This window comes from Vanellus vanellus (genome assembly GCF_965231255.1).
Source record: "Vanellus vanellus genome assembly, chromosome: 2".
NCBI lineage: Eukaryota > Metazoa > Chordata > Aves > Charadriiformes > Charadriidae > Vanellus > Vanellus vanellus.
In genome coordinates, this window is record NC_138906.1 from 68,102,205 (window position 1) to 68,126,474 (window position 24,270).

Consider the following 24,270-nt stretch of genomic DNA (forward strand, 5'->3'; position numbering starts at 1 on the left):
GCGGGGCCGGAGCCCGTCAGGGGACCGACTCGCGGGTGCTTCATCCCGTACTCACCGACGCGCCTGTGAAGGGCGGCCCCTCCGCGGGGGACCGTTACCGGCAGGTAACGGCCGCTCGCCGGCAACCCGCCTCGCGCGGAGCCGCCACGTCACGGCACCTCCACCTGGCCTGGCTTGGCCCGGCCCGGCCCAGCCCGACCGCTGCCTCCTGCCCGCACCGCCGCCCGTGCTCGCTGTGGGAGCGCTGAGCCGGCTCAACGTTTCCCCGCTGCCGCCGCTCCCCTCCTCAGGGCAGCTCAGCCGGCCGGCCCTGCCCTTGTGGCGGGAAGGCGGGGGGCGGGAGCCCTGGCGCGCTGCAAGGCAGAGGCGGCCGTAAGCAGCGCCGCGGCCGCCGGGGAGGAGGAGGCAGAGCGGGGACTTCCTTCCCTCGCTCAGGTGCGGGGCCCACGGTCCGGTTCCCTCTGCCCCCGTGGCCCCCGCGTCCCCCTCATCCTGCCTCTGGTCGCGACGCCTGCTTGTCTGCTTTCCCCCAGCCATCGCCCGGTGAATAACTCAGCCGTGTTCTGTGGTGGCTCTGGGTCTGGCGGGCGCTCGCCGGGCTGGGCAGGGGGGAGGACGAGCACATGCGGGGTAAAGTTCCCCGAGGAAACCAGGGTGGTCGCGGCAAGCCGCCTTCCGTCATGGCAGAGGCAGAGAGGATAAAGGCCTTGGGAGGCCACGGGTCCCCTGCAATCCCTTCTCCTGCTGTGTCGGATCTACTTCCATATAATGTTAGGGGGGTTTTGTTTTGGTTTGGTTTTCTGCCTGGGTTAGTGTGATCCCTGCTAGCCTCCCCAGGCGCCAGGCAGCAGCAAGAGCGGGTTGCCTAGGAGGAGCCGCTCTCGAAGGGCCGGGCAGAGCTGTGCCGCAAGACCCGGGGAGGCTGTAATCCCTCCCCGCGGCGCCGGGCTCCCTCCTCTGCCTCCCTGGAGGTGGGCCCTGGTGCCCAGGGCCCGGCGTGGGTGTGTGTGGGCGCTTCGCCCCTGGCAGGGAGTTGTCAGGGCTGACGAGAGAGGGTTGTGCTGGCAGGAACCTTCTCCTGAGTTAACAGGTGCAGGCAGTGCGTCGGGGTGGCTTGGGCTGCACAGGAGGTCCGAAGCCACTGACCATGACTAGTGCTGGGACGAAGGGGTCGTGGCTCTCGCAGCCGATGGTGAAGAGCGTGCTGGTGTATCGCAACGGGGACCCGTTCTTCCCGGGGCGCCGTATTGTCATCAATGAGAAGAAAGTGTCCAACTTTGAAGTGTTCCTGAAAGAGGTGACAGGCGGGGTGAAGGCACCCTTTGGAGCTGTGCGTAACATCTATACCCCCCGGGGTGGGCATCGTGTCCGGCATCTGGAGGAGCTTCAGAGTGGAGAGCAGTATGTGGCTGGTGGCAGGGAAGCCTTCAAGAAACTCAAGTGAGTGGCTAAAAAGTAACATAAGATTTATATGGAACTTGAATATCAGCATTTGGGGTTTAGCACTGTGGCAATACTTCAGAGGACCCCCCACTCCACACCCTTTATTAAGCATTGTGGAAAGAAGACTTAAAGGCAAAAAGAAAGGTACTACTAACAGATAAAACTGCTAAAGAGCTTTAGAGCCACAGAAAGGCTGCTGTTACCATCAGTCATATAGTGCCATCTCCCTGACATGACAGCAGGAGAGACAGCCCTTTAAGCCAAAGGACATGCAGCAATGGCATGTTGTTGTGATGCGTATGCTTAACTGAGGGGCAATTGTCAATATCCAGTGGTAACAGGGAGAAAGCTGTAGACACGTGGAGTGTTAGCAATCCTGCCGTGAAGTTGGTGAGCCTTGGAATTTAATTCCCAACACTTCCTTTCTTGCTTATTTTTAAAAAGTCTCAAATATTCTACCCAGCTGTCCACCTCTCCATCACTTCTGTTAATTTTGAGTAGGTATATAGCTATGACCAGAATAGCTAAGACCCTCCTATTATTTAAAAGATGACTGTTTGCTTTCATTTCCCTGCCTGGACTCTAAGAATTAAGCCGACAGTTTCTCTGTTTTCTAGGGAATGACTGGGAGAGTATCGTGGAGGAGATCTGGGCTTTTAGATGTGTTTCCCAAGTGGCTCTGCATGCGATCAGTAATGGTTCTTAATTCTGGCAGTGAATTTCATGGTCTCAATTGCCTAATTATATGTTTTGTTCTGACTTTGTGGGCATTTTTGCTACAGTTGAATTAAAAAAAAAAAATCTCAAAATTAACAATCCCTTTCTGGAGATGGTTGGGAATGTATATTCTAAACTACCAGCTTTATAGAACCTCGCTTATCTTGGTTTTGTAGAGTTGAGGACACTACATTTTTCAGGATAGCTCATGTTTCAGGACACAACTCTGTGTAAAGAACAGGATCTCTATCAGCACTCTTACTGTTTTTGTCACTGGCTGCTCTGAAGGTTTATTGAAGTTTCTTGCGCTTCAGTGGCAAAGCTAGAGAGAAAGACGTATGACAGGCTAAATATAAGCCCCTTTCCCTCTGTACTCTCTTCCATGTCAAATGCAATGCTCAACTCTCAAGAAAGATCTACCGCATCTTTTTGGTATTAAATCCTGCGATTCTGTGGACAGCTTAAAGTTGTTAGTTGTCAGCACATCATGTTTCACCTCCCTGAATGTGTTTTATGTTCAACAGACAGGCTAGAAGTAAGCAAGTGTTCGGCATTAGCATGCACTATGTAGAGAATTGGGCACTCCGGATTTATTTTGGGTGGGAAAAAACATTTCTTTTTGTCATTTCATGTGGTCAGAGTTTTATGGTGAGACCTTTTCAGACTTTTGTGGTTGCAAAATGCAACAAGATAGCTAAGAGAACACTTTTAGAAAAACTAACCCAAAGGACTTGGTAAAAGCAGGCTGTTTCATATATCTCTTGATAGTATGCTGTAGTCCTGTGCCATAGGGAGGATGAATGGGATGACTTGCTTTTCCATTTCTGCATTCAGAGTTGGAGTTCTTCACTATTAGTGTTTATTTATATAGTGCTGTAAATGTTGGGAGTGCTTTTACAAGCATTAAGACAGGCTGAAGGGCTTAATGCTGATCTTGGTCTTAACTGGGTTGTAGACAGAATGATAATTAGGGAGGCATCTTAGCCAGAAAAGTCAGAGGAGAGGAGGGGTTAATTGAAAGGCATAGCTTTCTGAAAAGAACTGAAGGAATTAAAGAAAAGAGTGTATGTTTGTGCATGTGTCACAGGCAAAGATAAAGCAGTTGCAGCTGTGGGAGACCAAAGCATCTGCCCTAAAGGATCTGAGACTGGTCTGATAGCAGCACGAAGGTTGTACATTTTTTACCATTTTTTTGCAGTGATGCTAGTTGGACACATTCGTTGCTGGGCCTGATGATGCAGGAATGAACTTCGAAATGGACCCTTGTGGCACTGATGTGTGGGAGCATAATGGAAAGGAGAGAGTATCCAAGGAGAAGCAGAAGCTGAAAGTGTCATTGCACCACTTCAAGCGGTTCATTTGTTTCTTCTCAGATGCCTTATACTGAGAACTGAATCTTTTCCTTCGCTGTCCACAGTGAATTCTAGACTAAACTGTGCTCACCTTTAGCACATGAACCTCTGTCATGCCAAGCCCTGAATCTTAACATCTTGAGATAGATGTTAAGGTATATAGTCGATATAAACTGCTGATATGTTTCATTTTGTAAATAAAAATAATCAGCATTTAAAAATTCTGCTTTTAGAAAAATTTGTAGAATTATTAGCCAATGTTGGGAATTTTCATAATATATGACAAGTTTCCCAGCTTGTTTTGTCATTTACATGTGTGCTAAGTGAAGACATGCTTTTTTTGTGTATATGCAGTGAGGTGTGTTGGTATATTGTAGCTGTTGCAGTGGTGAGTGAGAATACACTTTCAGGCCAGCATCTCTGTGGAGTTCTTCTGTGTCTGTCAGCTTCCTGAAAGAAAACTGTCTACGTTGAAGCTGTTTTCAATTCTTACCTTGTTTTCAGCATATTACTCTACCTTCTTCTTTCCTTTGCCCATTTACTTGTGTTTGTGCACGTTAATTAATGGTAGATTGTCCTCTCTGCAGCTGTGTCTCTTTAAACAACACTGTAGTTTCATCACTAGCTTGGGTAGTCATTGAGTAGAAGTATTTCCGCTTTCTTAGCAAGTGGAAATACTTCTGTGAAGTTTTTGGTCTGGGATTTTTTTGAGTGCCATTGTCCCAAGAAAAGCCTTTGGCCCTATTGAGACCTTTTCAGATTTGTAGATCCCTGAAATTTGAGAACTGAATGCCCAGACCTCTGCATAGTGAATTGAGGCCTTTGACTATATATTTGCTTTTCTTTGTCACTTTTCTTAGTTCTCTTTGGAGTAATTCACAAATGCCCAGAAAACAAGGACCACAGTCAGCAGCTCTTGCTATAGGCCGTTGGAACTATTTTGTCTGAGCAATTTATTTATTTTCAGTCTTGTAGGCTTTAAGACTTTGGCTTTTTGGTTTCAAGAGAGCTCATTCCTTTTTACAAGGATAAGTTTCCAACAGTTGTTTTTATTTGTTTTTAAACATGAGGCTTAGATGCTTTGTTTTTAAACATTGTCCTACATCACTACATTTACCTTCTCCAAAGCATTGGCATGTATTTTCAAGCATTGCCTAGAAGCCTTACTGTGTTTTACTGCCCCCGTGCACTGAAACCTTGAAATCCTTGTGATCGTTCTGTGGTATCTTGATAAACGATTGCCATTCCTTCAAAGAATGAACAATGCTTTTTCTTTCTCTCTCTTTTTTTTTCTTTTTTTTTTTTTTCTTTTTTCTTTCTTGCTTCTATACCTTCATTCAGGTCCCGTGAATTCTCAACTTTGGCCAGGCTGGAAAGTTTCCTCTGGCAAACAAATCTTATCCCAGTCATTAACTACAGAGCATGACATTACTGGAGGGCTGCAGATGCATTGTGAGCTCTGAGGTCTTTTGGTGAGCCTGCACTGATGCTTGCCATCAGGTATACCTGACATTCTCAGATAGGGTGTTCTAGACTTAAAAGCCTGGCAAAGCATCTGTGGTTTCCCAATGAAAGTGGGAATAGGGAGAACCTGTAACAAATGCCCACCATATAATTTGATGGTTTTGTGTTAATGAAATGTTTTTGTGGGAATATGTACTCTGGCTTGTATTTTGTGTATTTGTAAAATAGTTGTGAGGATGCTATTGGTTCATCACAATCGCAAGAAACCAGGATATACAGTGTTCAGATGTGTCCATGTCCCGTTGAAACAGAAGTGGTGTAGATCCTTTTAAACTTTAGCTGATGCCCTGGGTTAAGCTTGGCTATGGAGGAAAGCTTTAAATCTTTCAGAAGCTTACTGTGAGAAACTAAGAGGCAAGATGATGACTTTGAAAACGCTGGTAAGTTGATCCTGTGCTGAGGTTTATTGATCCACCTCACAGTAGTATGTGAGCTTCTTTCTGACAAGGGGTTTATATTGGTCTGTTCTAATCACCAATGACTGGAAGGTAGATGGTTGGTTCTGCCCTGCCTTTTGTATTAACCCAGAGGCCTAGCCTGCAGATTTATATTAACGCTTCTTCATTAAAATCTTGAATTAGTTACTTTTTATGTTATTTTGAAGCATGATAAATTTTAAAAGCTTCATGTATGAAAGAAGTGTAGAAGTATTTGTATTATAAAGTTAGGTGCTTCTGTAAGTAATCAAAAATGTTTTCCTTCCACAGCTATTTGGACATTGGAGAAACGAAGAAAAAAACTGCTGAAGTCAATAACGAGGTAGGATATCTGAAATATTTAAGAAGTAAACCTGCAGTTAGTGACATGCTTGCATTTATGCCTGATTTTTTATATACATTTATTATGTTTAATAATAATACTATTATCTACCATTCTGAACATATTATTTCAGTGATTATTACTTTGCTCTGAGCATGCTGTCTGAGGTGATGGTCTTCTGCTCAGCTTTCTGAATTGCCACATCCAGTTGAAAACTCAGTAAAGAAAATCTCTCATTGTCTTCATTAAATCTGGTCATAAACCTAAGGGAGCTGTTTTATCATGCAGAAAAAGATGGCGGCAATGAAAATTTTGGGAGTCTTGGACCAGCAAATTTTCTTCAAAACTTGGTATTTTCCCTGGAGAAGGGACAATTTTGTTTGAAAAAATCATGCTTAGTTGAAATGCTTTTCCCAGTCACTGCCAGTGTCAGTTGTAAACTTCTAACTAGTTCTAGTCCATAATTCTCCAAGCTCACCTGTTTCTTGTGAACAGTGCTATGCTATAGCCTGAGGAGATAACTGCAGGCTTCAAAAAACACTGTGAATTTTTGTGAGATGCGTGACTGTTTACTGTTTTATTGTATATGGAGATAGCAATGATTTCCAACAAACATTTGAACTGCATCTTCTGCCTGACAAGAAGCATCAGATTACTTGTTTTTCATATCTTTTACCTTGTGCTCTCATGCCACGTTTCCAGCAATTTAATGGCTTGTGTAGCAGGAGTCTTCAGTCAGTAGGACACCTGGTACTAGAAGACCCTCAAAATTGAGGCCTTAGTGCCCTAAAGACATTTACTGTGATACTTGGATACTTCCTATTCAGAGGCTCTGAAATGTGACACATGCATTTTATAATCAATTGTAATTTTGTAACCTGTATTCTTTTCTTTCAAATGTGTACAAGCAACAGGAAGATCAAATTTAAGTTGGAGATTTGATATACTGCTACATGTACCATATTAATTTACTCTGAGTTGTTTTTTTCCCCAGTTTGTTTATTTATGCAATTCACCAGAACATTGCAGAGATAGTTTTGTTGTTTTTGTGTAGCCATTTATGCCTCCCTGTTGTTTGGGTCTTTTTTACAAAGGAATGAGAACAATATTAAGAAATAGGAACAGTTAATTAGACACTGATGAGGCAGCAGAGTTATACTCTGTTGCTGACATATATAAAACTAAGCAATACACCTTCACATATGCACTATTTAAGCTTTCCCATGTCTTTTATTCATAAATTCCATTTTTGACCTCCAGCATTTTCTTATTCCAGTCCTGAGTCTCCTCTGATCAAGTTTTGTGAATCATGCTGAAACTAGTTACTTGCAGGATGCACAGACAGAGAATCAAATAATTCATAATTTTTAATTGTGATCTAAGTAAGAGATTATCATTTTGGGATGGAGTTAAAGTGTTTGTACAGTAGTAGCATTGCACTTGCCTGAACCATAAAACATAGTTCTGAACCAAAAATGCCACCTTTGGATTTATGACCAGTGTTTACAATTTTTTGTGAATGTGTGGATAGCACCATATTTTATGCTAAAACAGTATCTGGATGAAAAAGAAAACCATTCTTACTTATCCCAGACAATAAAAAGAACTTGAGGAAATGTCTTCTGATTATTTCTGAAAATGCAGGGGTTTGCATTTACTATTATGTGTGACTCCCATTACAGTGCGCGCAGTGTGAGTAATTCCATGTACCCTTTGCTGAGAAGGTAGTTGTCTTTGTGGAAGACTCTTAACCAAATCTCCTGATACTGCCAGTTATCAGGAGAACCACAGGCTTGCTACTTTAGGGGAGTTTTAAAGTTGGTAATTTTGATGCAAATCCTTAGAAGATTCTCAATTTAACAGAAATTCTGTGCAGTTGGAGATGTCGTAGAAGTTGTGGGTTTTTTACTTACAGTTGCATGTTTGGTAAGAGAGGCTTCTATTATTTCTTCTGGAATCAGTGCTCATTGTATATTATCTTAACACTTTGAGCCATCTCTCAGGGTTTTGAAGTAAAATGGTATAAACCAACCATTATCTCAGCTTTCTTTCTTCCTATTTGACTTATGTTTGCAATCTCCACAGTCTCTATTGAGAACTTATCTTGCCATGTTGAGTTTAGCTTTATGTGATTGATTTGTTTGAGGAGAGGAGTTGTAAAAATGTGATGAAACCTAGTAATAGTCTACAGATTTTCATCTGGGCTTATGAATACCATAATTGTTTTCATGCCCTAATCATTCAGTTCTAGGAATGCACTTTCAGGGGGCTAGTAACAGAAGTTTTAATGCCTAAATATGTTTATGTTAAAATGATGTGAAGAAGCAAGTTCTGATTTTACTTTTTTTCAAGCATTCACTTAGAAATCAAAATCTTAGATGTGTTCTAGGACCAGGAGGGGCATCAGTATTCTCTTTGATTCTGCAGGATTTGCATCAGCAAACAAAAAAAATCATGTTTTTCCATGGAGCCTTGTAGTAGTTTTTGATCCTAGCCCGCAAAGGTATTTTGCTTTCTTAAGGCATTATTTTATATTGAATCTCAGAATTAAAATCATAGAATCATAGAATCATCTAGGTTGGAAGGGACCTTTAAGACCATTGAGTCTAACCATTAACGCCAAAACCACCACTAAACCATGTCCCTAAGCACCACGTCTCCCCATCTTTTAAATACCTCCAGGGATGGTGATTCAACCACTTCCTTGGGCAGCCTGTTCCAGTGTTTGATAATCCTTTTTGTGAATAATTTTTTCCTAATATCCATCCTAAACCTCCTCTGGCACAACTTGAGGCCATTTCCCCTTGTCCTATCAGTTGTTACCTGGGAGAAGAGACTACCCCCCACCTCGCTACAACCTCCTTTCAAGAAGTTGGAGAGAGGGATAAGGTCTCCCCCAAGCCTTCTCTTTGCCAGGCTAAACAACCCCAGTTCCCTCAGCAGCTCCTCATAAGACCTGTGCTCTAGGCCCCTCACCAGTTTTGTTGCACTTCTCTGGACACGCTCCAGAACCTCAATGTCTTTCTCGTAGTGAAGGGCTCAAAACTGAATACAGTATTTGAGGTGCGGCCTTACCAGTGCTGAGTACAGCAGGACAATCACTTCCCTAGTCCTGCTGGCAACACTATTCCTAATACAGGTCAGGATGCTGTTGGCCGCCTTGGCCACCTGGGCACACTGCTAGCTCATATTCAGCCGGCTGTCGACCAACACCCCCAGGTCCTTTTCTGCCAGGCAGCTTTCCAGCCACTTTTCCCCAGGCCCGTAGCATTGCATGGGGTTGTTGTGGCCCAAGTACAGGACCTGGCACTTGGCCTTGTTGAACCTCATACTACTGGCCTCAGCCCATTGATCCAGCCTGTCCAGATCCCTCTTAAAGCCTTTCCCACCCTCAAGCAGATCAACACCCCTACCCAAGTTGGTGTCATCTGCAAACTGCTGAGGATGCACTCAAGCCCCTTGTCTGGATCATTGACAAAGATATTAAACAGAACAGGCCTGCAAGTGCAACAAGGTGCAATTTGTGAATTGTCTCAATGACTTCAACAGGAAGGTTACCATGGAGTTGTGCATGTACAGAGGAATTTGTGGGTCAGGTCTGTGTTTCTAGTGTTCTGGTAGTCTGTGGTGGGGACAGGAGGAAAGAAATGAATAAAATTATTTGGTTGATTATTTGGCTCGCTGCAGCAGATCAAGGAACAGCGTGCTAGATGTTGAATAAAAAGCTCACTGGTGGCCTCACAGACAACTCCAGGATAACATTAGGGTGTGTTTTCAGACTGATCTTTGTCAGGGCAATTCCTGCTCTCTTTGTCCTGGTGCTGAAATATTAACCTGCTCTCCTTCATTAGCTCCACCTCTTTTTTCTTTCCTTCCTTCCCTTCCTTTCTTTCTTCTCCTCCTCCAAACACCCAAATGTTTTTAGAACATGATTTGTCAAGACTCCTACATTAATGCTCTGAACACCTGCCCATTCTCATGAGCTCAGTAGTGCTGCTGTTAGCCGGAGTCTGGAGACAGCAAAGGACTGTTCTTCAAGCCTGCTCCTGGGAATTGCCTCCCACCTTTTTCACCTGGCAGCTGGCCTTGCTCTGACCACAGCCTTGAGGGTAAGCAATCACAGCAATAAAATGGCCCTGTGTTCCTGAGCGCTGGTGGTGTGTTAGGAATTGGTGCAGGATTTTTTGTTGCCCAAAGGAGATGGTCTTGGAGCTATTAGAACTGGTTTACCCTAGACCAAATTTTAGAAGGACATTGGTGCTGGCCTGGTGGTGATGACAGTTTTTCTGCAGCTGCATAGTACCATATATCAAGGATCTGAAAGCTTTAAAAAGGTAGCACAGAAACAGTGGTTGAGAAATTCGTGTTCAGTGATTAAGGATGATATCACCATGCCTAGGTATAAGGATATGTTGTGATTTTGCGTCAGCCAGCAACAAAGAACCACACAGCCGCTCACTCGACACCCACAGCGTGGGAAAAATCGGCAGAAAAAGGCAAAACTCGTGGGTTGAAACAGTGTAATTTAACAGAACAGCCAAAAGAGGAGAAGAAGAAAGAAAAATAATAACACCGATAAAGGACTATAAGGACGCGATTACAGTACCGCCGCACCGCGCCGCACCCGGACCCGAGCGGCGACTACCTCCGCCACCCCCGGCTAGCTCCTCTTATAGCTGGGCTTGGGTCACGTGGTATGGAATACCTGCCTCCCCTGACGGCTCCTTGGGGAAATTAACCCCATCCTTGCTGGAACCAGGACAGGATATCAATTCTGGTTGTATGAAGCACATTTAATTTGACATTTCCTACCTGATGAGTGTTTCTCGGTGCAGGTTTTTCTCCAGTAAAGCAATGACAAATATCTAGTTCCGATTCTGGTTAGTAAGGAGGGAGCCGAAAGGAAGAAAACTTTATACAGCAGCTGTACATTGTGTATTTGTATGCAGCTGTAGGTTTTCTTTTGTGTTAGTTAAATTGCCAAATGTTTGACATCTGCTTTTGGGAGTTCTTTAATGTTGTTCTTTGAAGGCAGCATCTCAATTACTTTAAATTTGCATGTAACTAGGAAATGCGTGTCAAACAAGAAAAAAATAATGTTCAAGATATGGCGTATGTACAGTGACCTATATTCAGAAAGAATAGATAGTAAGTATAAAGCATTAATTTCTTACTAAAATGTCTTCTCACTTTTGTCATGCAGTGACAAGACAGATTAAGTAGTCCATCAGAAATAGGCTTGTCTTCTTTAGTGAAATCTGTGAATCTGATTTTGTGAGGAAGGTGTTCCAGGGTGGGCATTTTTTTCTTTTTTAAATTAATTAAGGAAAATTGTCCATATCATGGATTCTGAGAATTCATCTAATGAAGTCCTTTAACATCTGTTCATGTAAGGTGCTGAGATTTAATGTTTGAGAGAAGTATTATTTCTCTCTGTTATGCCCTGGTTCAGTTTAACTGGAGCTTCTTAATTACCACAGTCCTGTTGGCCTGTAAGGTGCACCTTGCCTTGCCTGACATGTTTGGAGCTAACAAGGATTTACAGCTAGTAAGCGCCTGTATTTTCTTTGTCCTCTACAACTGACAACAGGAGCTCTGGGGAATGTTTGGTCAAGAAGGTCTTAATGTAGATGTGTTGTTACAATACAGCAATGAACCAGCTGTGTAATGTTGTGTAATTCATTAAGCACTGTCTGTCCATTTAATGTGAGAAGTGGAACAGGCAAATAGATGTGACTGTAAGATGGGTCAGTGTTGGAATAGCTTGGGAGGGTACATTTTCTCCTGTCTAAATAGATAGATCTATAGGTGAGGGTCTATACCACCAAATACCTTATTATAGTATCAGTAGCTGATTTCACCATAGGCTTTGGTGAAAGATGGATAAGATGGAAAGAGTGTATTACATGTTCCCCATCAGTAGTGTCAGCATCCAAAAGCACATAAGCAGAGCAATGCAAGAAAGCTTGTATTTCTACTTTTTTCTTGTGTAACAACTGCACATAGCAGTTTAATTTTAAGGGCTTTTCTTTAAAAAATAAACATTACTTTAAAAATAGTTGAAATATGATGGTAATAGTGATGCTTTTGAAATCTTGCAAAATAACTGTAGTCTTGGCCTGTGAGGTCCAACCATCAGTCAGTGTTGGGTCTTTAAAAAAAATTTATTTAAAAAGCCTATAGTCATTCTACTACTGATACAAATCAGGTTTCAAGGTGTTCTACAATGAAATAATCTCATTATCTGTTAATATTTCTGTTATCAATGATAGATTTCTTTAATCCAGTGTCTAGTTTCTTAAAATCTAGCTGTTTACCAGTCTAAGGCCTCCAAACAACTGAAATAAATGGGCCAAATGCCCAGCTGTTGGAAAACAGCAATTTTTTTTTTCCAATCTACCCCAGATATGGACTTGAACTTATAGCCCCGTTCCTCTGGGTGAAGTATTGTGTATAGACCAGTATCAGTATAGGGTGATGAACGAGGGAGGGTCACTGACATCTTGTTGCAGGATGATACAATTTATGATAGAAGTGCGTGAAAATGATACTGAACATTTATTAAATGTTTCTAAGCAGCAGGAGTTCCAATAGTGTCAGTTCATGTGATGCCTGTAGTTCAGTGATCATTGACTTCAGTAGACTTTGAGCCATACCCAGTGCCAGGAAGGAGATGGGATACTGTTGGTTATGCAAAAATATGAGTGGTAGTTGTGGTACTTTAATAGTCACTGGATTTCAAGGATAGTTAGATGCCTTGATACCATTTTTGCTTTTGGAAGTCCTCCTCAGACTGTCGTACTTATGCATGTGATGAAGGGAATAGTTTAAGAGAAAACTGATAACTGTGCAGAAGAAAGGAAGTTCATAATGGGAGAGGCCTGCAAGATCCTTTTCACTTCAGAACATCAGTCTGCAATTTGTTTAGTTTCACAGTAACATCCAATTTCAGTTCCCTGGTTTCTGATATAATCTTGATGCAGTAACATTTGAGCAATTATCAAGTACATCCTCACAAGTTATCCCCTGCTGCATGCTGCTAGAGCTGGTGGGATTTTAAAGCCACATCTCTGGCTCTTCTCACTTCTGCTGTTATGTGTATTGGGCATTTCCTTGCCTGTTTGTACTTTGCTGTCCTTAGCAATAGCAGCAGCGCAGCAGTTTAGGAAAGCCCCTTAGTTCTCATGCTGCTGTAACACCAGATTGGTGTGCCACTCAGCTGATTTTTCAGTGCTGCAAATTCACTTGACTAGAAGTGTCCATGCTGGTCAGAAGGGTGAACTGTAGGTTATGAAGAGGGAGAAAGAAAAGATCAAATCAGAACTAAAGGCAGTGAATAGCAGTGGTGAAGAGAAGGAGACTGCCTGTATGATCAAATTCGTGTCTGTCTCAGGCCTTTTACTGACATGGCAATATTCTTTCCTTTCTGTTTTGCTGTTTATCCCAGCAGTGTCTCTTGCACTGTAGCATTGTGGTAGTTGCTCTGCATGGAAGGCTGGAGCAAGTTTCCTAGGGAAGTCTGTTTTTTCAATTTCCATTTGATGGCCTCTGCAACAAGCTAATCCCCTATAATTGTAACGTCCCATCTTAGTTTAGACTTTTTGGGGAGAAAGCAGGGGTAGGGAGTAAGTTCAGACTTCTGCCTTCTCCCTCTCTCAACCAGGGACAGCAGTAAGGGTGAAAGAAGATGCTTGTCTCAGAAAGCATGGGAAAATTGTGTGTCAGTCTCAGGACATGGCAGCCAGGCTCTGTCTGAGCCCTCTGTCAGAGCCCTCATGCTATAATAATATGTCTCAAAACGTTTTACAATTATGTTACTGGTAGGGAAAGTAGTAAAAATTTCATCCTGACCCAAGCTAAAGCTTTGATGCAAACTATATCTCAGGTATGTTTCTATCCACTCTTCTCTGAGAGATCCTCTTTGTACTGAAGGTGATCTGCAAGTACAAATGCATTTTAAATGATGTGCTTGAGCAATCTAACAATTAGTCTCTTGAGGAAGTATGGACCAACAGAGTTACCATTTGTTTATTATAAGCTTAATTGTTTATAAAAGGTACTGAACGTTATTTTCCAATTATAATGTGTAAAGTATGGACAGTTATATTTCTCTAGGCACTATCTCTGAGCTAGATGGTCTCTCCCTGGGCACTCAAATAGATGAATTTTACTTGTCATTGGGGCTAGGTAAGCTGCTGAAGAATTAACTGAGATTTTGTATTTGCAAATCCTGTAGACAACTATTTGTTTTAAATTGTGTTACAAAAATGTGTTCAGCCGAAGCCTGCTTTCTTCTTATGGCCAACACGTTTTTGAACACGCTAAAGTAAACAGCCTTTGCAATGTGTTATTGTAAAAGCAAAGAATTGCAGGCACATGAGAAAACCAGATGTATTTTGATATTGAAGAACGAGTCTCTAGCAACTGAAAGTAAAAAAGGAAGGTTATAATGTCTGTATGAAACAGCATCTATCATCAAAAGTTTATACTAGGCCTGCATTAAGCTGCTTTACTGACCATATAGACTTTTCCCTTGGTTGATAGCAGACAGATTTTCTCAGGTTTTTTGTCTGAACTTCACTTTTTCTCCCGGACTTATAGGACAGAGTAACTGTGTTGCAATCTCTGACACAAGTATTGGAGGACTATTTTTAGAATGGAATAATCAATATTTTTACTAAAGATTTTTCAGAGTATTAGTGAAGATTCCTCAAACTTTTCATACATGTATGACCTGCATATTTGTATTGGCATGCAACCCCAGAACACATCTTTGTAGTGAAAACACTTGATAATTACAAGGATTTGAATGAGTGTTTGAACATTTTGAAATTTTTTAATTTATTTTTCTGATCCAGTGCCTGTCAGTCCTCACATTGGTCATATGCTGGATGACATAGACATGTGCTAGGATATGGAGTAGGGTGCTTGCTAAGGAACTTCACAGAGTGTGTCTGTTCTGTGATGAAGCGTGACTGCAGAATGAAACTGTGACTGGCAGAACGTGTCTTCTACTGGTGGTTTCCAGCTGCAGCACATCAGCTTAGTACCACTCCTGCTGTAGGGTCTTGTTGGCCAGACATAGTTAATTGGCAGATCACATCTTAAGTCAGTTGGCCACTGCATTTTTGGTGAGATCCTGGTCCAGGAAAGGTTGCCTAGTTGTCCAGTGCTGACAGAAGAGGTCGGAACCATGACAGGGTGATATGAGGTGGAAAATACAATGTTTGAGACTTGGTAGATCTGAACTTCCCATCAGAATTTTTCAAAAAAACATCTGAGGTGTTGCTGTAAAAGTATGTTGAGGAGCTGCCATTTCTGTTTCCCTCTGTTCCTCCATATTTTACAATTCAATTCTTTTAGTGTCATTTATGGTAATTGTTTCTTCTGCATCCTTTAAGGGCACCTTTGTTGCTGGACAGTGGAGTCACCACTCATCTGTTGGCAGCAGTATGATTGGATTAATGTGTAAAAATTGAATTTTGGAAGTTTATAATGTTGTCTTGATTTCAGAAATTATTTTGTTATATTTATGCTGGATATACCTTGTCCCTAACATACTTGCATATTTTTCCAACCAGAGTCTTATGAACAATCCCAGTATTTATAATTATTGTTTATTTCAAACCTAGCATTTATCATATCTGACAAATAATGTACATGTCTAATCATAAGAAAAAACTTGTCATTTTTCAATGAGTGGGTTCCTGATTCACTTTAACTTTTAACTGTAGATTAGAAATGGTTAATTGATGTTTAATCTGTACAGGAGATAGTTTTGTGAGGGTAAGAGAGTGTGTGAAGAGATATTAGAAATGATCCCAGCATGTGCAAATTACAGCCTTTTGATGTCAAAACAATCTGTCTTCACAGGATATTCTTTCCTAAGAATTAGAAAGAAACAAACATAATTTGTGCTACCCAAAGTTATTGCACACAAAATATTTCTATGTCTGGACATGAATTGTGTATAAAGGTCCACTTCATATTCCTGTGCCAACATGCAAAACTAAACCCTGTTGCTATGCCATATCTGACCAGTTTGATTTCTTCTACTTATGGTGTCACAGACTGAGTAAGGAATTTCTCATTTTCTGATGCTAAATTAATTAAGAATTCTACTGTAAGTGCGTTTTAGGGAATAAGACTATCAAAATGCAAAGAATAAAAAATGTGATATACATCTTTAATCTCCTGAGAAACATTTTTAATAGTTAAATTTTATATGTCATTGTTTGGTATTTAGTATCCTGGTAACGTAATTAGCACAACAAGACATACAAAACAGATACTCTTCCTGAGCATTCATAATCTAATACCAGGAGGAATCAGAGAAGAACTGAACAGACATCCAGTTAAAACATATTTTTTTCTAATTGGGCCTGTGAATTAATAAAATTTCTCTTTATATAGGTCTGTACACCTGAATTGTGTAATTCTGAGTATTTTAATTAACAGCTTGCTTACAAATGGATTTAGGAGCAACAGAAAGTCTTGTAGAGGCTTTGGTTCGTGCCACTGGAGATTTCATGGTCTGTATAGAGTTTGCTATGAAACTTGAAAGTTGGTCTCTTCCTTGATTAATGTGCCTGCCTTGTTCTGTAGGGTGACTGCTCTTTCTGTCTGTGAGGAAGCTAGGAGGAAGGGGAGAGATGCCAGTACTGAAGCTTTTAATGAGGCATGTTAGTCTCATTAAAAACTTGTTGCTGCATACTAAATGGACTTGCTGGAAACATTAACAACTTTTACCTTTGATTAAAAATGATGAAAAAAAAAAAAGATTTTTTGGGGGCTTGCTTTTTGTTCTTCAGCTGTCACTCTTCACAGGTTCAGGCCCTTCTGATCAGCCACAAAGGCCAGATACTACCTTTTTGTTGAAATAAGTCTAAGGAGTTTGGGGAAAATATACAAATTATGAGAGGCAAAAATGGTCAGAATTGGCAGCATTGTGTCAGTGACAGAAATGAGCATCAGGACCTATTTTACCTGAACAAAATCTATGTTATTGATCCTATCATTGTGTGTGTTGCAAGCAGTGTAGAGTATAACATCATGCAAAGAGAGAATAAATAGGAGCTATTCTTCGGATCCAGGAGCAACACAGCTGTGAACACAGGCTAAGTGCCTGGGCAGATAAGGCCATGACATTGTCTGATTTATCCCAGCTGAAGATCTGGCCCTTAATCCAGTGCCCCAAAACTATGACAGATCCCAAGTGAAACATTTTTCTTTCCAAAGCTTAGCTAGTTGGGGTGAGAATTACCCCCAGATGCACAGGAGATACGAACTCTATTTCACTTACTGTGGCTGAAAAGGGAGGTGATTTACCTTGCAGATGAACAGAGCGGCTTCAAATACTTTGGGAATTTTGTAGGAGCCTTGTGGTCTAGAAGGCTCCATGAATCAGTACATGATGGTTTGCTCTGGCATAGTTAATTTCCGGCTCATCTGTGCTTACTGTGGGTTGAGAAGTTTGTGTACTGCTGTGGTGTTGTGACCTATTTATGTAAGCTTGGAAATATGCTCAGTTAATAGCAGTTTGAGTGGTGCTTTGTATCCACACCAGGAGAAAGGCTAGTAGTCTCTCCCTCAAGGCTGTTTTGTACTATCCAGTGTACCATCTAGCAATGCAAAGTAGTCAGGGAAATGTAGATTATCCAGGTTAATTACTCTGTAGGATGACTGAAATAGTTTTGTACGGACCAAACACCTCAGTGAGTTTGACTCTGCATCTTTCGTCAAAGTGTATAAAAACACCCATTTAAAAAGAGTCGTGTTTCTATGAAATAGATAAGATAAGATGTTTCCTATGCTGTAATGGCTTTAGAAAAGTTATCGTTTTAATTTGCTTTTCATCACTGAACCTTGAACATTCCTTTCTTTCACATCAGAGGGTGGTGATGATGTGTATAAATGGGGTTTTGGTTCTTTTGACCCCCGCTCTACCCTTGGGGAATGCAAATATTTGTTCTCAATTTTCCTGGGCACATTGATTATCAAACAGGCCATTGTAACAAACTGGCAAAGCCATGGCTCATTGCATGAGCTGATAAATTTGGAATGTGACATTGTGTTGAAATATTTAAAACTTCAAAAGGTTAGTTATAAAGTGATGTGAGTAATGAGGGAGTCGTTCATAGCACCCAAGACTATATTAATACAGCAATGCAAAAGGCCAGCTCATAAACTTGTGTAAATCAAACCAGCACAGAGCATCTGGTTCAGGGAGGTTACATTTTTTGGTTGTTGTTTTGCTGCTGTTGAGTATGGCTTTATAAATACATGTAAACCTGTAAATCTTGCAGTTGTTCAGTTGCCCCCTTTGATAGGGGCACTTCTGGTAAGAAAAGGAAATAAATCAGGTAGTTGTACCATTTCTTAGCGAAGGATATGTAGCTTGTGTCTTTATGGCAGCCTGTGAAAGTCCTGCCAGACCTCTGTATTTAACATGTCTCTATTTAATGTACATTGGAGGGAAAAGAAAACCTAAGAATGGCATGTTTCCATTTGAAACTGTTCTCAAGTGCATAAAAGTCACCTTTTTAGAAACTAAATATGCAGCATGGTATGTTCAGAGGGCAATTAAAATGCCGTTTAATGAACTGTATACTTTTCTGATATACAAAGATTGATTCTCTGAAGTGTCACATGCCTCTTGCAAGTCCCAAGTAGACAAAAAGAGGTTGGGTAGTTTGCTGGATCTGTCGCACTTTCCAGTCTGTGTTTGAATAATAGGTGTGAAAAGTATAATGTACCATTCATAGGAGCAAAAAGTTTATGTATGGGGATCAGCAAATATGTTCACACCAAACAAAACAAGTACATGTGATTTTGCTACATCTCCATTTTAATGACTAAGTTTTTTACCTTTTACTGGTTAACACATTTCTGAAGAAAGAACTGAAAACTATTCTTTTTTGTCTGTGTATTTCAAACCAATGTGTGGGTTGATCAGAGTCCTTACATGAATAGCCATTCTCAATGATGATTTTGCTGTAATGCCATATCTGTAACATTCTTTTCCCAGTATAATGCTTCTTTGAGTTAGAAGCATTGCATGACCAAGCCCATCCATAGTGTTCTAAAAAGGAGTAACGTGTTTTCAGTTGATCTTCAGTCTTTCATGTGGTAAGCTGAACATAAACATAATAGAAATTGTTGTACAAAAATAAATTGGTGTATATATTTATGCATACACACATATTATATATATGTATACACATGTAGATATGCACACATTAATTCAAAATGGTTTTCTTACAAAAACTGATTTTCATATGTGTACATATGATAGTATACCTGAGGTAATGGTTTGGCTGCTTATCATTTTGTTTTGTTTTTTTTTTTTGCCAACAGTCAACAGTGGAAGATGTAAGTACCTAGAGTAGATTGTGCAATATGTTGTATGTGTTTGTTAAGTGTTTTGCCTGTTTCTTAAATTTTGTGAATATTTAATATATTTTTAGTAGAAGGGAAAAATGTTGTTATAAAGGAACATATAAGGGAATGTTGTTATAAAGCAGCTGTGAGGGTGTGGATTTTTTTACCATGTTTTAGTTAGATGCTGATCTGCATCTTGACTTTATATTTTCAAAGGGCTGTTAGGAGGCAGTCAGCTGCAGCTGACATTCAGCAACACAAATTCAACCACAGTGAATTACAACTGAAGATGAAAGCTGGGCTCTAAGAGACTCTCTGTAGAATGTATTCTGAAATTTGAGCATTTACAGAGATCTCAAACACTGCAGATTGATCCCCACTCCTAGAACCTAGCCTGTCTTGAGTTTAGCTGCTTTGTTTTTCCCAAACTCTGCGAGGTGCTTTGCAAAGTTATTGCACAGATGGTAACTCCTTTCTGAAGCAAGAAAGATCCACACCACTGTTGGTGTAAGAAGCACTGTGGGAAATAACAAATTCTTTGTAGAGTAGAAAAGTAAAAATTATGGTGGCTTTGAGTGTCTGTGATCTCATGGTGTATTTCCAACTGTATTTAGCTCTTGCAAATTGTCATTTGATTGATTGCTTCCAGCTTACTTCGAGTTCCCTCTGAGTTTCAATTGCGATAATGCTTTCTCTTTCCTCCCCTAAATACTTTGTGCTGCTGCTGTGTGTTGTCATGTAATACCTCAGATGAGATCTCATCACAAATTATGAAATGTTGGCCACATATGTCAGCTGCCCTTGAATGGGTATTTTCAAACAAACTGAAAATGTATGAAAAGTAGAGATAAAATCATAATAGGCCCAGACCATTGATTAGTGTCAATCTGCTTACAATTGCTGACGTAAATGGGAAAGTGTTGATTTACATCAGCTTGTGAATGCGGCTGGTGAAATTAAAGAAAAATAAACGGTTTAGGGGGCTAGTGATGCTGGTATCTTAATGTGAACACAAACTTTTCACCCAAGACCACATTGTTGTTAATAAGTAACTCTGCAGTGCCAGAGGGGTCAGGCTATTCTAGACACTGCAACGCTGTGGTACCTCCTACAAGCAAAATAGGAGCCGAACCATGTATTCTTTAATTAAACCTTGGATCAGGTCTTCCGGTGGGGTGGTTTAGCATAACTCCATATACTTAAAAGGAACTAGATTGATTTACAGTGGCTGAGCACTTGGGTCTTTTTTTAATGTATACTTCTGTATATTGAAATTATGTAGCTTGTTTTTCATAACTGTAAATAGTTTAACATTCATCAGACAGGAGTTGTTCTAAACTCTGTGAGGTAGTAGCTTGAAGACAGTACAGTCAGGTTAATTAGAAAAATGGTGTATAGGGTGGGCATTTCTTGGGGTGGTTTTTTTTTGGGGGTGGGTTTTTTTAAAAAGGTGGCTTCAGAGCAGGCTAGGGTTGCTTGTGCTGGATTTTGCACTACTGTACTTGGAGAGCTTGATACACTATGCTGTCACCAGAACATACATTGGGCGTCTGTAAGAGTTATCTCTTGCGCATTGTGGGATACTATGTTATACTATATTGTAGTTGCTTGCCAGTTTCAAAATTAGTGGTGTTGTACACAGCTCATTTGCAGCACCCCTGTGCAGGCACTTCCCTCTGTTTTTATAAATTTTCTTATCACTTATATATTTATTTTCTTCTTTCCTCTCTCTCATTTGCAGCATCAGAATTTCCCTGTGTTCTGGATGAATCTAAAGAGATTATCTTTCTGTTGGCCCCTGAAGCAGATCAGGTGTAAAATGTGCCTTCAGGAGGCAAGCAGTCCCAAAGATGTTAGTTATCCCTTCTTTTCCAGACAAACAACACTAGCCTAAACATCTGCCTAAGAGCATGTGGACCCCAAGAAAAGGTGCAGTCTGCTTGCCCCCGCTATTCATGTCGGGTGTGGCAAAACACTCTGCAGAGAGTCCTGTGCCACTGTGGTCCAATGTCTGATTAATTTAGGCTGGGCTACTCTGTTCCATGCCCTCAGAAACTGAGGTCTTGGTCTATGCACTGTGCTAAATACTTGTGGGTGTTTTAATAGTGTAATAGTTATCTTAGTGTTTCCATGCACTGATTGTTGTGGTGTTACATTAGCAAATGTAATATTGCACTAAGGTATTCTTTTCATCTTTTAATATAGGAGGTACATTTGGTTGAAACATGCTTAGTAAAACAATGCAAGATTGTATTTTGTTCTGGTTTAGGTCATGTTTAGGTAGAAAAGGCAGATATTAAGTCTCTGCCCAAGCTGGTCCCATCTTACAGTCCCCTGCAGCTTGCTTGTTTAAGAACAAGGCTGAGTTGTTACGCCACAGAAGGCTGCCAGAAATATTAACAACTCTGAGAGAGAGTAACTGAAAAGACAGACTTGCAGGCTGATGCCACAGTATCTGTTATTGGCAGAAATACAATCCTTCGAATAATAAATGAGCTCTTAACATCTGTCAGGTTGCTTGTTTTCTCAGGGGCCTGGTGATTGGGCCGCATGCAATAACATGATGGCCTTCTGAGAAGCCTACATCAAAATTAATGGTTTCATCAGCTTGCAAGAACAACTAAATAATTGGGCACACCTGGGACTATCCTAAAGGGCTCCTTTATGCTTAGCGAATGCTTTCTAACTAGTTCCAGTAAAGTGTGGATCACTGAAACCTGAATGTTGCAGACTGGATCAGAGAACTTAGTTTGATGGACTATTTGGAGTTTGTGAGAGCTTGAGTATAGGTATCAACAGCATAAGTGAGCCTCAGGAATGGATGAGGAATCAACTTTTAGAAAAAGCAATATAAGGCTTTACTAGTTATATATTGAATACTTTATAGGGGATTAACCTGGCCACCTAGCAGCCATGCAGAAAGGTGTAAGGGCAGCCAAAGTTAAGTCATTCCTGTTTTGGGTGCAACATATGTTTGGAGCCTAAATATTAGGATCTGATGCTATGGAAATAAGTCAGTATTGCCTTAGTCTTCAGTAGCATACTCTTTAGAAAGTTACCTTATTTTTTCCGTATGCTGAAGCTCTCTATTGGACTGCTTACATTGGGCAAATAACCCTTGCTGGCTGACAGCAGCAATAGAAATTTTTTCAGATGTTGCAGTTTAAGGTGTGGAGTTTTTTTCTTCCTAGAGACTCAGTAAATTTTCATTTCAAATTTTGGTGACATAAAGGACCAGTTAAGCTCTGAAAAATGTGCTTTAAATGTTTCTGCAACAATGGCAGACTCCAAAAATTTCTTTGCCTCTGCTAATGAGCTGTATGATAACAACCTCTTACTCTCTTTCCAAGCCTGTAGCAGTAGGTGTGAATGTTCCACCTGATTCAGAGTAGCTGGAATTAACAGCAAGTCTGTGAATTTCAATTACCTAGGCATTAATGCATAGTTTGTGTACAGTCTAGTACAAAATTTCTCATTGTATGAGGCCAAGACAAATATCTATCTAGAAACTGGATCTTAAGGAGTAAATATACTGCCTAGTAAATTGCTTGTGTAAAGGGAAGGTCCCCAGCCATTCCAGGAGCCTGCTTCCTAGTCTGGTCCACAAGCACTGCTGGCACAATGTGGCGGTAACATCTCTCTTGCTGTCTCTCCTCTTCTAGAAGTCTCGGGCAAAAATATCCCTTTGCACTGAGCTTCAGATCACCATGCCCCTACTGCTGCTGATTGCTTCTGTTTAGTCACTTTGCTAAGTGACTAATTAGCAAAGGCTAATTCTGCCTTCCTCTGTCCATGACCAGTGTAGGCTTTCATGTCCTCTTGAGTCCCAATGGAAGATTGGGAGGGCTGTGCTGCTCACAAGGGGCTTTGAAAAAGGCAAGAAGCTGGAGTGAGTTGAATTTAGAATAGATATGCTTCTTTTTTAGCAGACATTGAGAACAGATTTTGTTCAACAAGTTTACCTGTTGCTGTCTTTCACTTGAAGTGATTGCACATCAAGGAATGCCAGTTTTGCTTTTGTTTTGTTCGTTACTTTTTATCTAAGAGAGCTGTCTTACCTCCAGAATTTATGTGCTTGGTGCAGAACTTGCTGTGTGAAGTTCTTTGGTTTAAGTGGGAATTCAGATTTGATTTTTTTAATAATAACTTTTAGCCATTTTGGAATATCTGATAGGTTAAGCACCTCTCTTGCTTTTTTCATTATGTACAAGAGAAAGGTCTGGAGAGCAGTCCTGTCAGTACTAAATGAATTTGTGTAAAAATCCAAGCAAAGGCTTAAAGGACTGGATCCCAGACCATTTTCCATAAATTAAATGAGAAGTATTGGTTAAGTTAGCACAGAGTATGATAAAACTGCAACACATCACATCATTAGAGTGCCTTACATAGTGACTGGAACATTGCCAGTTTTAATAAGCTTTGTACATATATTTGAAAGCATGTCTCTCTGCCTGCTGGCTATTTAATACTTTAAGTGTTTATGGTCTTTTTTAGAAATGTAACCAACTTTTTAATGCATGTACTATGACTTTTGAATGTTTATTTGGGTTTGACACCTTATTTTGATTTACTAATTAGGGAGAATTAAAAAAAATCTTCCTAATGATTTTGGAGTTTGGGTTTATTCCTTTTTTTTTTTTTAAATTTGAAAGTGTGTTTATAAATGCAATAAGAGCACAGGGAATAATGCTGGGAATTAAGTAGCCTATGTTTTATTCTGAGAGCTAAAAATCTGCAGTTCACCTCACTTTTGAGTCATTGCCCTAAAATGAGCATAGTATTTGACAGCCTTTATAAATCACTGCTGGATTTGAATGTAAAGACTTGTACAAGAGCAGAAGTACTTATTAAATAATAGCAGAGAGACCTAGAAATGGCATTTATTGTAAAAAAGAGAAGATGGTTTAATTGCCTGGACCATGGTTATGAGCAGTAGAGACTAAGAAAGCAAGAGTGTTGGGAGTGTTGCTTTGGGTTTCTAGGAACAACAGCTCCATACTATTCTGACCTCTCAGCGGAAACCATACATTGTGCCATGCTGCACTGTGGTATACTATGCTGTGATTCTTATTCACATGTATATAAACCTACAGCG

At 40.6% G+C, this 24,270-nt stretch overlaps 1 protein-coding gene across 1 annotated transcript in view; it reads left to right on the plus strand.

Annotated features, from left to right (window-relative positions):
- Window positions 1-1,147: 1,147 nt before the first annotated feature.
- The window catches only part of DCDC2 (doublecortin domain containing 2), a gene marked incomplete at its 5' end in the record, with an annotated part of 74,667 nt that continues 51,544 nt past the window's right edge, over window positions 1,148-24,270 (plus strand). The window contains 3 exons of the mRNA XM_082479135.1: window positions 1,148-1,440; window positions 5,744-5,795; window positions 19,152-19,166. Coding sequence (XP_082335261.1) covers window positions 1,148-1,440; window positions 5,744-5,795; window positions 19,152-19,166 — 360 coding nt within the window. The remainder of the gene's footprint in view (window positions 1,441-5,743; window positions 5,796-19,151; window positions 19,167-24,270) is intronic.